Genomic DNA, 15,116 nt, shown 5'->3' with positions numbered 1-15,116 from the left:
ACTATTACTACTCTAGTTGATATATTTACTAGTTTGTTTTAGCACCAAACACTTATTGCAGAAAATTCTATGAAGATATGTAGTTTTCTTAACGGATGCAATAAAGATTCTATTCTATTCTATTCTATTCTATTCTACTCTGTTCCGTTCCATTCCCTTCCCTTCCCTACCATTCTATTCTATTCTATTCTATTCTATTCTATTCTATTCTATTCTATTCTATTCTATTCTATTCGTAAAGTAAAGAACCCATTTTAGGTAAAGTACAAATAGTTGTAAATTCTCAAACAGTACATTTACAGTACCTTGTTCAGCCACCATATCAGGGGCTAAATCCTCATACAATAACGCTGCATCACCAGGTGAATCAGAACCAGCCATGGAAAACAATTTTACATCTTGTGACGGCTCAAAACCGTGTCCTGTAATATACAAAAAAATTATCATTGAAACATCGACTCTAGAAAATTATTACAAGATGGATGCAAGTTACATAGTAAGATGTGTTATTGTTACAAGTCACAGTCTATAATATGTTGCGTCAGTGCAGTAAGGTCGTATCTGCTATGCAATTGTATGGGCAGACACGACCTTACTGCACTGACTCAACGATTACTAAGCAGGAGTTTTGTCCAGAGTACTTTCAGTTTCGGCTGTATGGATTAGGAAGATTTTAGTGATGTTATTTTCACAAAAAGTTCTACATTGTGGGGTTTTTAGCTGTCAATGATGCCTGTCAGCTCTACTCAGATGAAGCAATTTGACTTGGGTCTGTATTTGATTTGTGGTTAAGCCATATCTTTAATACTGAGCAAGAGTTTTGTTGCAGGATATTTCCCGATTCTGTTGAATGGATTAGAAAAATATTAGCAGGTTTATGTTCACTTGATGTTCCCCTATGTCTGGGATTTCTCACTGTCGATTTATATCGTTGTCAATGGTGCCTGTCAAGTGCTACTCATATGAAACAATTTGACTTCTCCGATTTGTGGTTACGCCATATGTCAGTTTTTACTAAACAAAATATGTATATCCCGTGCATGAAACCATACATGTAGTGTACACCTACACCCACATGTACATTTACATGCTGTGTGGGTGTGATGTTAACTACCGGTCTCCTTCAGACAACTTTCAACCATTCATACTGTCCTAGATACATAAATTACATTTTAATTTTCAACTGCTGTACTGTCTGTCTGCTTTGTATTTAAAGTACATGTAGCAGACCGGTAGTCCATTTCACTTCAGTTATGTCACAGTTGTTCATTTCTGTCAAACTACTAGCCTATCTGTAAACCTGAGAACGACTATTGCTATACTATTCCGCTATCCTAACTAACAGTAACATTTTGATTGTTGAATTTCCGCTACTGTTCAGTAAACAGTAGCGAAAATGTCAGTTAGGATAGTGGCATAGTGCCGTGACAGTCGCCCTCGAGTCTACAGGTAGGCTGTCAAATTATAATATACATTTTTAGTTTGTCAATAGTCATGTTATTGTAATCAAAGGCCATCCCATTACCAAAAATACAAATACTTGAAAATACTGTAAACTTACATACTTTCACCACCAGAAAATTTTCTAATTTTAGTCTTCAGCTAGTTCTCAAAGACTAATTTTTACTAATAACCAGACTGGTACATTCTGTTTATGTACAAGAAGGCATAGTCACTACATATTTTTACTAATTACCAGACTGGTACATTCTGTTTATGTACAAGAAGGCATAGTCACTACATATTTTTACTAATTACCAGACTGGTACATTGTGTTCATATACAAGAAGGCATTTTAGTTACTACATATTTTTACTAATTACCAGACTAGTACAATGTGTTTATGTACAAGAAGGCAGTTTAGCCACTACTTAGTTTTGGCAATTTTGTTTCTAGCTGAAATAAGTGAAAATAAGTCTTTAGTATTTCTTTCTCATTGTTCTGTCTTGATTCATTAATGAGTAATAAATAAAGTTAGCGACAAGTTTCTGTAATTCATCCACTTGATCACATGACAACAGTTGTGTAAATTTTTCAAAGGATTGTGAATTATCGAAATATAATGGGATGTATTTGACCTGAGGTGTGCAAAAAAATCACATTTCAAAAGAAAATGGTCCTCGATTTCATTTGAATCACAAAGTACACAAAGTCATTCAGCTCTAAAAAATATCTTGTTTGTAATCATTACAAGTAGAATTCTCTCTCAAGTTGTTGTTGTTTCTAGTGTTAGTGACTTGAATGTGACCATTTCCCTGATCGGTAAATAATGGCAACATCAGGAGATGACATGTTTATAATGTCCATACAGCTAATAAACAAATCAATCTTTTTGTGACTAGTGAGTCAGCAGTTTTACAAACCGAAGTCTGGACTCTATCACCTCTAAAAGTACCAAGGTTATTGCATGCTATGTAAAGGTCACTATACTAAACACAGAGTGAAAGAAGCCATAGAGAATATTTAAAAGGAAACTGTCCTCATTACCGTAGTTACAGGGACAAGGAAATGAACATATACAATACACTCCTGCAGTCATATGACAAGTCACTGAATCAGATACAAAACGACAGCAGAAGAAGAAGGCCGAGTGGTTTAGCCGAAGTACATGTATACTAGGTGAATTATTTATGCCCTGAGTTCAGAACTACATGTACATTTACTGCAGCATACTACTGTACATAGTGAGTCTCCTATAAGTATAATTTTGAAATGAAATCAAGCAGTTCAAATGAAGTATTCTAAAATTAGAAAGTGGATGTCACGACACAAGACTGCATGAATTGAAAAATTCCTGCAATCGTGTTTGTTTGTTTGACGAGAATATTGTAGAAAACGAACAGCTAGAAAATAATTACTTTTTTTGTATATTAAGAGAAGATTGATTGAAACAACACTTATACATAGAATACTAACAATGCCTACAAGCAGAGTTCCATTTTTACAAACACTAACTGAAATGTCTGTAAGGCCTTTCAATCAATAATTGAATACGTTTCAAGTCACAGATCGAGATGTTCTAGATTGATTGTACATCTATATTGCTACAGATGATAGTAATGGTATACGTACATGTATAGAAACAGTTCAGGTGGATTTTATACGACTACCCATACAGAGACAGTTCAAGCGGATTTTATACTGTTACGACTACCCATACAGAGACAATTCAGGCAGATTTCTATAATTTTTATCCAACAAAACCTCTATTTACTACTGTACATACCAATAAATCTATATCTGACAAAACCTCCATATAACTGTACAGTGTACAGACAAGTAAATCTGTATCCAGCAGGCAATAATGTACAAATATACATGTATTACAAAATTGACTATGATGTCTGTGTCCTAAAATCAAGATATGATTAAATCTTTCCTATGTGACATAACCAAATTTATACACATCTAGAAATGTACATGTATTTGTGTGTACATGTATGCATACACGTATGTGTGTATTATGTACATACATGTTGTTTGTATGTACATGTGTGTGCATGGTAGTGAATGTGCGAGCATGGTAGTGATAATGTGATGTGTGCGTGTGTGTGTGTGTGTGTGTGTGTGTGTGTGTGTGTGTGTGTGTGTGCGTGAATGTGAATGAATATAAGTGAATTTGAATATGTATGATGTGTAAATGCACGTGACGTGTGTACATGTATGTGCGTGTGTGTACACACGTGTTGATAGTGTCTGTTTATGTCAGCTGATATGTGCATGATCATACTGAAGAATACACAACTTCTATATAGAAATGAATATGACAGTACCGGTATTTACGACTTACATTGTATGAATAATAAAATATTAGCATATATAACATATACACATGCACATGTACATGTAATTCTGGTGAATTAGGAATATATTGTATTTTAACACAAAATCACAGATAAATGGAATCAGATAGGAGCATCCACTCAAAACACACCAAAAAAATAACTTGAAACACCCACTGGGTTTTTTGACATCTTGTAACCATGACAACAAATATATGAACAATGCATGCATGAGCACATTGTACACATGTATGAATGTTCTCCATCATCCAGGTACATGTGTGAAGTTAATAACCAAGTAATTACAATCTATATCCTACTGGACTTGCTGCTGTTTTGAATGGCGACAGTTTCACATTCTATCCTGGACACTTCTTCAGATGATTGATAATAATAATAATAAAGATAAAAATAATCTAGTGAGAGGTGGTTAATAACATGTGACTGGGTAGAATTATCATGTGTCCAACCCTCTGTCACTAGATCATTAGCAGTGTGCCCTCAAGTCTACGCCAATTTGACATGCCACTGATGCACACAACTTCTAGTGATGCACCAAAATTTAGCGTTCCCCTATCTCTCATTATGTGGTGACGACTCACAAGAAATGCCAGTTTTTATCATTTTGACTCACAACAACAAACTTTGGCTATCGTTAGAGGGCACACAGATCATTATTCATTACTTCATTCTGTACACACGGTAACACATCTATCTATCTATCTCAGTCCTCGGGGTTATACATGTATGATGTACAACTTATATTGTAGGTGGTAACAGTAGGACTTATAAATAATCAACCTGTCAAAAAAAAAAGATTCTCCGCTATAACTCAATAAGTTTAGTCTCCTGAAAACTGTGTTTGTCATCACACTATTATTTATTTCCTACAATGTATGCTGTGAAAGAGCTCTGTAATATTAAAATCTGTGAAGAAAAATCCTAATATTACCAAATTTGTTAGGCAATGTTTATTACTGTGCAACAGCAAATACCAATCAATAAGATTTCCCTTTTCAATGTTCCCTAATTAGTTTTTTCCTGAATCTCGTTTTACATGTACGTCAAAATGTCATTTCATACCATTTTTGGTAACTATGGCAATAGCAACTTCAACAAGACAAGACAGTTTGCAATCACAAGCTATCCGCTGATCAAATAATGTTATGTCTCATGGGTAGATATTAAGTATTTTCATATACCCAGTATCAATTCCAATGCAATGCAATTATTTTCCATGTCATGCCATGACAAACTTTGGCCAAATATGGCAAGGAGCATGCTTGTTGATATCCAATCAAATCTGAATCTCTGTTTCCGTTAACAACCATCCCTGTCCCCATTCCTACCCCTTCCCACTCCTACCCCTCCCCAACAGTGTGCCCTCTGCACCACAATTTGGTGTTCCAACCAACAAAATTTGGCTATCACTAGAGGGCACACTGCTCCCCAATATCAACTTGAATAAGACAGACAGTTTACAGTTGAAAGCTCTAAGCTTACAACACTGTACACCATGTTGAGTACAATAGTTAAATTACGAATTCTAATACACATGTTGCACCGTCAGATAACTTTGGCATTTCATCTTAATTTCCATCTCCTTTAGCACTCAGCCCCATCCCCTCACCAATAGCAACTTGAATAAGACCGACATTTTTACAGGTGAAATCTTTCAGCTTTCAACTTTGTACACGTACATCATGTTACACATATTGGTTAATATACTAATTCTAATACATGTGTTGTACCTTTGGATAACTAAGTAAGCAGCATCTTATCCCAATCTCTATATCTCACTTTCTCCCTTTAAATGTTCTTTCCTTCCTTCAGCACCCAAACCCCTCTATCACTTTCTCCCCTGCAACAAGGATCTATAAACACTAACAGAAAAACAGTAATATCGCCAAGACACAAAAATCACTATTAAAAAGATATACTACACCTGTATTTGAATGAATACGAGTCAGGAATTGACTGTCTTGTTAGTTGTAGTGTCTGTAAAGTTTACACTGCTTGTATGAAATATTAATGATCACAGACTGACTGATTGATCGAATCAATCAGTCAGGAAACTGGCTACCTTCACCACAGCATACAAATCTCCCAACAGCTGACTGAAGTCATGACAATATGGCTGCCTGTAAAATTACCTATATATACAGCCTCGGGTCTTAATATGTATTCTATCTATCTATCTAGATTATGTAGCAAACGATGAATATTTCAAGAAAATCTACAATTTGATGACTATTTCCTAGAAATCTTTCAAAAGAAACTTATAAATACATATATGTACAACTCACCTAATAGTAATATTACATGCATTTTTAATAAGTTAACATACCTGGAAGACACTAGGTTTATTTGTATATGTGGTAACCATTTTACATCGATACTGCATGTACTGTAAACCTAGATATTTTCACTACTAGAAAATTTTACGATTTTACAGTCTTCAGCTAGTTCTCAAAGACTATTTTTTACTAATTACCAGACTGGTACATTGTGTTTATGTCCAAGAAGGTATTTTAATCACTACATGTATTTATTTTTGTGTTTTTTGTTTTCTAGCGAAATAAGTAAAAAAAAGTCTTTAGCAAAAAGTTCCACTTAAAAACAGGCTGGAGTACACAGCATATATGTTTAGGCCCAGTGTTTTTCAGTCCTGTCTATATAAACATTAGTATTAAAATCACTGCCATACAGAAATAATTATGGTACTATACATATACCAGGGTTATAGGTATAACGTAGATGAATGTGACTGATCCAGTCCTCAGTGGTTTATAAATCTCTCTGGAATAATTCTATTTTGCTCTCATCACCATCTTCAACTTAGTCTAGTTCCTATAGTATCGTTACCATTTACACCTCCACTCACACAGTCTAGTTCCTATACAGTATCGTTACCATTTACACCTCCACTCACATAGTCTAGTTCCTATATGGAATCGTTACCATTTACACCTCTACTCACATAGTCTAGTTCCTATACAGTATCGTTACCATTTACACCTCCACTCATATAGTCTAGTTCCTATACAGTATCATTACCATTTACACCTCCACTCATATAGTCTAGTTCCTATACAGTATCATTACCATTTACACCTCCACTCACATAGTCTAGTTCCTATACAGTATCGTTACCATTTACACCTCCACTCACATAGTCTAGTTCCTATACAGTATCGTTACCATTTACACCTCCACTCACATAGTCTAGTTCCTATACAGTATCGTTACCATTTACACCTCCACTCACATAGTCTAGTTCCTATACAGTATCGTTACCATTTTTTACACCTCCACTCACATAGTCTAGTTCCTATACAGTATCGTTACCATTTACACCTCCACTCACATAGTCTAGTTCCTATACAGTATCATTACCATTTACACCTCCACTCACAGTGGTTTAGTTAGAAACCACGTTGGCATCCAGACTATTTTCAACTTATATCTATAAAGTTATCCAGTGATGGGTGGATAATAGTTTCTTTTATACAAAAAGGCGGTTTCCTTCATTCACAAATCTAAATCTTGCTGTAATAACTTCATTTCACAATCGTTATCCTCTGCAACTAAATAATCTGTCGACTTTAATGATGGACCTCATTCCATTACACAATGGCCATAACAAAATAACAAGAGACTTTTTATAGAATCTATTAAAGATATAAGTTATTGCATGTAATGATAAATGACTTACTTTATCAATTTTTTCTCCTTTGAAGTTTTCAATGCACTTAAGTTAATAGCAAAGCAGTAGACCATTTCTCCTTTCACAGTACATGTATGTTATCAAAGGAGCCATTTGGATGAAGATTGGGTATTTAATTTGGATTTTAAATTTATAAAACAATTTTATCATGGCTTCCTACTTGAAAAATCAACGTGAAGCACCATATGCCACATCCTTGTTTGTAACTCAATACATTACAAAAGATTAATAAATGTGTAAAATGTTTTTATTGTATGTACAATATCAAACTTTGTACACATTTTTTTAGCTTTCTGCAATGTATTGAGTTAATACACAGACTTTGTCAATGTTGTTTCACATTTATTTTTCACATACAAAGCCGTGATAAAATTGTGTTATAAATTAAAAAATCCAAAATATGTACTCAATCCTTATCCATACGGCTACTTTAATGGATGGTAAGGTTTTTAAATCAAATCAGGTATCTGACACATTTTATCAATATTGCCCTATATTGATTATCTTTCCTCCAGTCCAAGAAAGGAATTAAGTTGGATGTTTCATTGTCATTTGTATGGCTTTCAATTCTAATGTTAACCCCTGTCCTTTTCACAGTTGTACCTGTGGGTGGCATACATGAATACAATATACTATTTTAACTCTTGTAAGAACATCTTCCTAAGGTTTATGAGAATTAGGAAAAGTCTTTCAAAACATTAAGTTGAAAAACAGATCTAAATTTAGGTGGTTACTCCATTGTTTTTTATGGTTTTCAATTCTGAGACTAACCCCTGTCCTTTGTACATTTATAGATGGATTACATAATACATCTTATTTCACTCTTTAAGAAGTCCCCAAAGTTACTGTAATAAGAATTAGAACTACATATATATCTCTTCCAAAATATAAACTCAAGAAACAGATTCATGTGGTTATTCCATTCTGTTTTTATGGCTGTCTATTCTGATTGTAACCATTGTCCACTACATGTATATAATCATTATATTTATACATGTAGGTGGAATACATAAATAGTGTGCCATTTTCGGTCTTTTATTACGAAATGTCAGAATATCTCAGCTAAGCTGATGACAAATTAATAGAAATAGTATTCCAAACCATTGAGCTGAAAAACAGATTGAGATTTAGGTGGCTATTTCAGTCACTTTTTATAGCTCTCAATTCTGAAGATGAACACTAACTTGTATACATTGACTCTGGAGGTGGAATACATACATATATGCATACTTTATTTTTACTTTTTTAAGTTTCAAGAAAATCTCCCTAAAGTTGACATAATACAGAATTGATCCAAAAACAGATTTAGATTTAGGTGGTTGCCATGACATTGATTTTGATGCTACCCCTCATCAAGTATAAATTGTACAAGGACTACATTTGCAATACTCCTTAAGTTAATTAAAATCTGACGAAAAACCGAACTAGTCTTCCAAATATTGGTGCCTCGTCTGAAAAAATATCACAAATACAAGTAAAGAAATATTCCAAACTACAAAAACAAGATTCTTGAAGATATTTGTGAACCATTTCAAATGTCTTCTGGTCTTGTCTGATCTCACAAACTGAACACAATCAATCATGAACAGTAACTGTATTCTAGTCATGACAGCATAGAGTGGCCTACGTCACCCACAAGTCTCTGGAGAACACTCTTATGACATCACTTCCTGTTTAGATCACATCTACAGCATTCATTGTACCTAGTGTAGGCTCCTGTTATGACTTTCAAATCAGTCTTTTATTGATTATTCGGTGCTGATGTACGATAATCGATGCAAAGCTAGCTTTAGTCTGAGATGCGTTAACCACAAAGTAAGTCTAGGAAGCTGTAAATCGAGTTGTTGTGAATGGCTGCCGGGTAAAATTGATCTGAATGTACCATATGTCTTCTACATGTATACCTTCCCATTCTATATTATGGTTGAATAAAGTGTACACATAGGAAACTTTTACAGCTAAAATGATGTAGGCTTGGGGTTTCACTCATGCAATGACATTTACAGCTAAAATGATGTAGGCTTGGTGTTTCACTCATGCAATGACATTTACAGCTAAGATGATGTAGGCTTGGTGTTTCACTCATGCAATGACATTTACAGCTAAAATGATGTAGGCTTGGTGTTTCACTCATGCAAAATACCAATTTTTCTGCACATATTCTGACTGAACCCCATGACGTGCGAGTGCAATGCCCCATGAATGAAACACCAAGCCTACATCATTTTAGCTATAATATAACCAGTCTGACTCTTAGATTTGAGCAAAACAAAATGTGCTTGCTTTTTCTAAATCTACCGACAAACATATCCGTATGCGGATGACAAACAAAGATGGTGCCTCACATTGGAACCAAAATTTTGTTCGTTACATAGAATCTATACACAATCCCCTCAAGTTCTGGCCTCTCTTCATGTCAGAGTGCATTTTCCGCAGTTGAACTGATCCCTGTTTATTCGACAAACTCACATCTTTTTCGCCTTATTTTCTTTTCTGTATCATGTATCTAAAACCTCAAGGGCGTATATATATATATATATGTATATATGTACTGAGTAATTCAACTCATGCACCTAAGAGTAATTTGAAATCATTTTAATCTTCTGAAAGGCTTATGAATTAATGTTGCTTCTTTCCCTCATGAATACAAATGCATTTGATTATTCACTACCTACCACACATTTTCATGCACATACCAATTTTTTTGCACATATTATGACTGAACCTCATGACGTGCGAGTGCAAGTGTGGCGTACTTGGGATATTTGCATGAGTACTTACAGTGTTCTCTGCGCCTGTACTATTACGAGCGTAGTGAGTGAAACACTGCAAGCACGAGTGTGAATACCTCAAGAGTTCCCACACTGGAACTCACATGGCATGGTGTTCTATCATTATTATATATGTTTATCTAAAACGGCAAATTTCCATAAAAATCACAGAGAGTGAACACATGATTGCATCCTCATTTGCATATCATTTGCATGCAGGTCTGCAATAATGTTTTCGGTATTGCACTGCAGTGAAAATACCACTAGTATGCGTGTGCACTAGTGCAGGTAATCTCAAGTACATATAATAACCATACTCATCACCTGGTATTTACCAACATAGTAACATCTATAGTTCATAATGTTTTCCCTTCCAAATAATAGCTTTTCGCACTTGACCTCAGTGTATGTTTGTGACTGGTTGGCATTCACTTTGTCCGCCAGCTCAGCTGTTCTATCTATTGTGCACCCCCCCCCCCTCCATCTGACCACATCGTAGTTCATGTACATTTTTTTTGTACAGTCCAGACACAATAACATTCATGCAGTGTTCAACTGAAAACTAAGAGAAACCAACAATTTTATCTGAGATTTTGCCCTCTTTGTTACTAAAACCTTATGCTATTACAAAATCAATGATTTTATCATAATTTTCCATTTTGTTAGCAGCGTTGTCTAAGATGAAACCAATGTTCTATCTTGATTCATACATCAAATTTACTATCATGTATTCTAAAAAAAGACAAAAACACATTTGACTTCATAAAGATCTTGCTCTGTGTTTTCAAGTTTGAGACAAAATGACAAATTTCATCCAGACCTTACTGTCAATTTTACCAGATTCTAGAAAAGACAAAAACATATTTGAGTTGACTGCATAAAAATCTTGCTCTCTGTGTTCAATTTTGAGACAAAAAAACAAACAATTTCATCCAGATTTTGATACATATTACCAGTATTCTAAAACAACAACAAAATCTCAACAATCACTAACCTGCTTCACAATGATCTGTCTGCAGTAACATATACATGACACTAGTATGTTATATGTCAAGTGAAGTAAAATAACTGACTTGAAAATATGACAAAACAGTATGAGATGAATTCTTGAAGGTTTTCAGTTGCAAGAATAGTAAAAGATTAGTGAATACACTAGAGTAATGAATGTCAGTGTATCCAATTTCCTCTATCTACATAGTAATAACGTATCACATCACCTTTTATCACATCATTTTTGGATCTCAGATTTCCACTCTGACCTTTCCTGCTGACCTTTAACCTTTACATTTGCTGTGACATGCATACTAGACAAGTGTTTCTGTCTTCTTCTATTTTAATTATTTATTTCAAACTTCTATTTTTGGCATTCACTGCAATGTGTTACTTCACTGTGAATTTTTTGTTATTTAATTCTCTTTCTACAAGGAGTGTATTTCTTTGCAGCCGAAAAACTACAAGTTGGTAGCCTACCTGTAGACTCGCTACTACACTATGTTGCTATCCTAACTGACATCTTAGTACCAGGTTTGAGTTCAATTAATTGCAAGTAATATGTACTCTTCAGTAAGTAGAATACTATGAGTGACTTTTAAATATGCAGCAAAAATTAAACGAGAACTGTATAAACTCAGCTTGTGCTCCTGGAACTGCAATCATATGAATTTGAAAACTTAGAATGTTCTTAATAAATGTTCCATTTTCTTTTTTTCCATGCTATGAACACATAGACAGAAACGACGCGACAGATGCTTACACCAAGCTTTGTTTCTGAGCAGCAGTTTGCCTTCTAAGCCAATTTAATGTGCCAATGATGCACACAATTTCTAGTGACTCACCAAATTTGGTGTTTTCCTATCTCTCACTATGTGGTGACTCACAAGAAATGCCAGTTTTTATCATTTGACTCACAACAACAAAATTATTGGCTATTATTAGAGGGCACACTGCTCAGCAAATATCTATATGATTTACAAAAGGAGAACTTTAGAATTATGCAAATTTCATGAATTTCCTGCATTTGCATAAATTACCCACAATCCAGCAATACATATCAGACAACTTCTGACTAATGAAATTTATCAATCAGTAAATTAGCACCGTATGAGAATTCCTTTTCCTCTTCATTGCAACTTTTCATAATGTTGTACTTCCATTTTTATCAAATCTTTTACTCACCTTCATAAGAGACATTTTCGGTCCAACTAAACTTCTCAGACTGTTTTTGCGATGATATGATAGAAGCGACAAGACTGTGATCAGCTGATACTCGTCCGATATTTTTCGGACTTTCAGGTCCAAGTTCATCGAGATCAATGTCTGGAGTCAAAGTATGATAAATAGGTCCAGGGTCAAGTTTTTTACTAAAACTGTCACGTTGTTCTTGACTATCACCTGGATCATTAATCACATATACACTCTCCTCTTGCTCGGGTCGATCTGGAATAACGCTGAAATAATAGGGTTCTTCTTTCTTGATAGCTTTCTTTTTGAATGTGAGCGGTTTAGTCTCATCTTTGCTTGGCTCCAGCAGCTCGTAATCATGACTTTCAATGCCTAACCCTGAACCTGCTGATGTAGCGTCAGCCATATTGGGTCAAAGGTCGAATCCGGTCAAACGTCAAGTCTGACAACTACAAAAAGATCTATTTTCTTTGTTTGTCCAATGCGAGCTTGCTTCTTCTCTTTGATTTCCTCTGACTTTCCTTTAGTTCGGTAAAGCTGTGTTGCTATCAAAATTAAATTGATTCCAGAATAAAAATGAAAACCCTCCTGTGTACCGTTTAATCCTTTGACGTCAGTCCTACGAAGGAAATAAAACAGGTAATTTAAATTGCACTGTGGATAATTCTGATGTTTTTAGTTAGTGCTTCCATCATGATTACACTGAGAGTAAGTAACACAGAGACAGAAAATCATTACTCTATATACATTTATACTTTCAACTTGTATCAAACTGACATCATCCCTTGAGACATTTATTCCCCTGAAAGCAACTTCTATTCATTGAGATACATGCAAGTATACGATATCTGCAGAGTAGTTTGTGTTGCATTATTACAATACTCAAACCAAGCTATTGTCTTTGAACAGAAAATATGGGTTATATACCCTGGTCGTTCTATGTCACAAGAACCTGTGTCTACGTCACTGGTTTACGATACCCAAAATAAAACGTTCAAAATCACCATTATTTTTCCCGATTTTTCATAATTATGCGTAGGTAGAATTCTATTATTCCCCAACATTTTTCTTCATTCAGCTGGAAATACTAGTGACCTAAGGGGCTTTGTTACTACTCGTCTAGTGACTCATAGTGGCAAAGCCCCCTTAGGTCACTCATATTTTCCTTGGCTGAACAAAGAAAAATATTTGGGAATAACATCTAAGTGTGCTGTGTAAAAAACAAATAATATTTTGTTGTGGCTCATCAAGTGAAATATATTTTTTTGTGTTTCATCAGTAGTGAGTAGACAGTTGCAAATATTGGTAATCACAAGAACTTGCTGTCTGTCGGTTGTGCATCAAGTTAGTTGAAAACCACACTACAGTTGTAACTTGAATAATTTTTTTCACACAACCAACAATATGTTCAATGACAGTTGTTGGCTTAAAATACCGATAATTAGATTAGTGGTCGTCTGTATCCAGAAGTAGTACGGTAACAGCTTGAAAGCGGGATTGCATTGGGGGCACTGATGCGGACCCAAAAATCAGTTTGATTGGATGCACTGCACCATACTAAGTGTACTGCTACACGATTATGTTTACCACAGGTGAATCAATACTGTGCAGGATGTAAGATTTTATTAAGTACACCGTACGTCATCATATTTAACAAAACAGTTTCTAGGAAAGTCTCCCTCTTCCATTTTAGACATAAACTATTGTAAATTGTATATCTACTTGACAACACATAATTAACCCCTTCATTACTGAAAACATTCCCACCAAAATTGTTTGGACAAAATTCTTGTTTTATGTAAGTTTTTGGCATATATCAACTTCATTTTAGACTGGAATTAAAGAAATGTTACTTCCTAATAAAGTAATATTATTGTAATTATGAAAATATTCATATAAATTGGGTCCCCATATTATTTAAAACTCGTCTCTAGTCATGAAAGGGTTAATGAACACCTGAATTAACACCTGGATTCCCGCCATTTATCATAGAGTAAACAAGACAGATAGTTTGCAGTTGAAAGCTCTGAAGCTTATCAAATTATGTTGTGTGTACTAGTACGTTAAAATTTTAGTACCCAAATTCCCCATTTTTCATGCAAAGAACAGAGTCAATCTTCGGTATAAATTCCTTTTCCCGACACGCCTTTTCAGACAAACAATGTACTATATTTTAGACTCTGACACTTAAAGTGGTCATATGGATGAGAATTAGGTATTTATTTTGGATTTTAATTTATAAAACAATTTCATAAATTGCTATCTACTTGAAAAATATTGTGAAATAGCAGACCAAGTCTTTCTTTGTATTAAACTCTTTACAGTACAAAAAGCTAAAAAAAAATGTGTAAAATGTTTGTCATTGTATGTACAACATTTTGCCTATTTTATTAATCTTTTGCAATGTATTGAGTTACAAACACAGACTTGGTCTATGTTGTCTCACATTGATTTTTCAAGTAGGAAGCCATGATAAAATTGTTTTATAAATTAAAAATCCAAAATAAATACCCAATTCTCATCCATGTGGCCACTTTAAGACTAGACCCTTTTGGACTACATAACACGTATCTCCTCCCTACAAGTACATGATTGTATATACTACAGCTCTGTAATAGGGGAGTAACACTAAATATGAAGAAGAACATCTAAATA

The 15,116-nt window shown here is 34.5% G+C and overlaps 1 protein-coding gene across 1 annotated transcript in view; it reads right to left on the bottom strand.

Moving 5' to 3' along the window:
* LOC144451382 (rho guanine nucleotide exchange factor 10-like) overlaps positions 1–12,796 on the bottom strand; it is a 39,819-nt gene extending 27,023 nt beyond the window's left edge. Inside the window, exons 1-2 of the mRNA XM_078142208.1 lie at positions 12,456–12,796; positions 306–422 (exon numbers count right to left, since the gene is read on the bottom strand). Coding sequence (XP_077998334.1) covers positions 306–381 — 76 coding nt within the window. The 5' untranslated portion in view covers positions 382–422; positions 12,456–12,796. The remainder of the gene's footprint in view (positions 1–305; positions 423–12,455) is intronic.
* Positions 12,797–15,116: the final 2,320 nt, after the last annotated feature.

The sequence above is a fragment of the Glandiceps talaboti genome, chromosome 21, assembly GCF_964340395.1.
Source record: "Glandiceps talaboti chromosome 21, keGlaTala1.1, whole genome shotgun sequence".
In the NCBI taxonomy this organism is placed as follows: domain Eukaryota; kingdom Metazoa; phylum Hemichordata; class Enteropneusta; family Spengelidae; genus Glandiceps; species Glandiceps talaboti.
The sequence above is the reverse complement of the archived record's forward strand: the minus strand, read 5'-3'. Positions and strand labels throughout refer to the sequence as shown.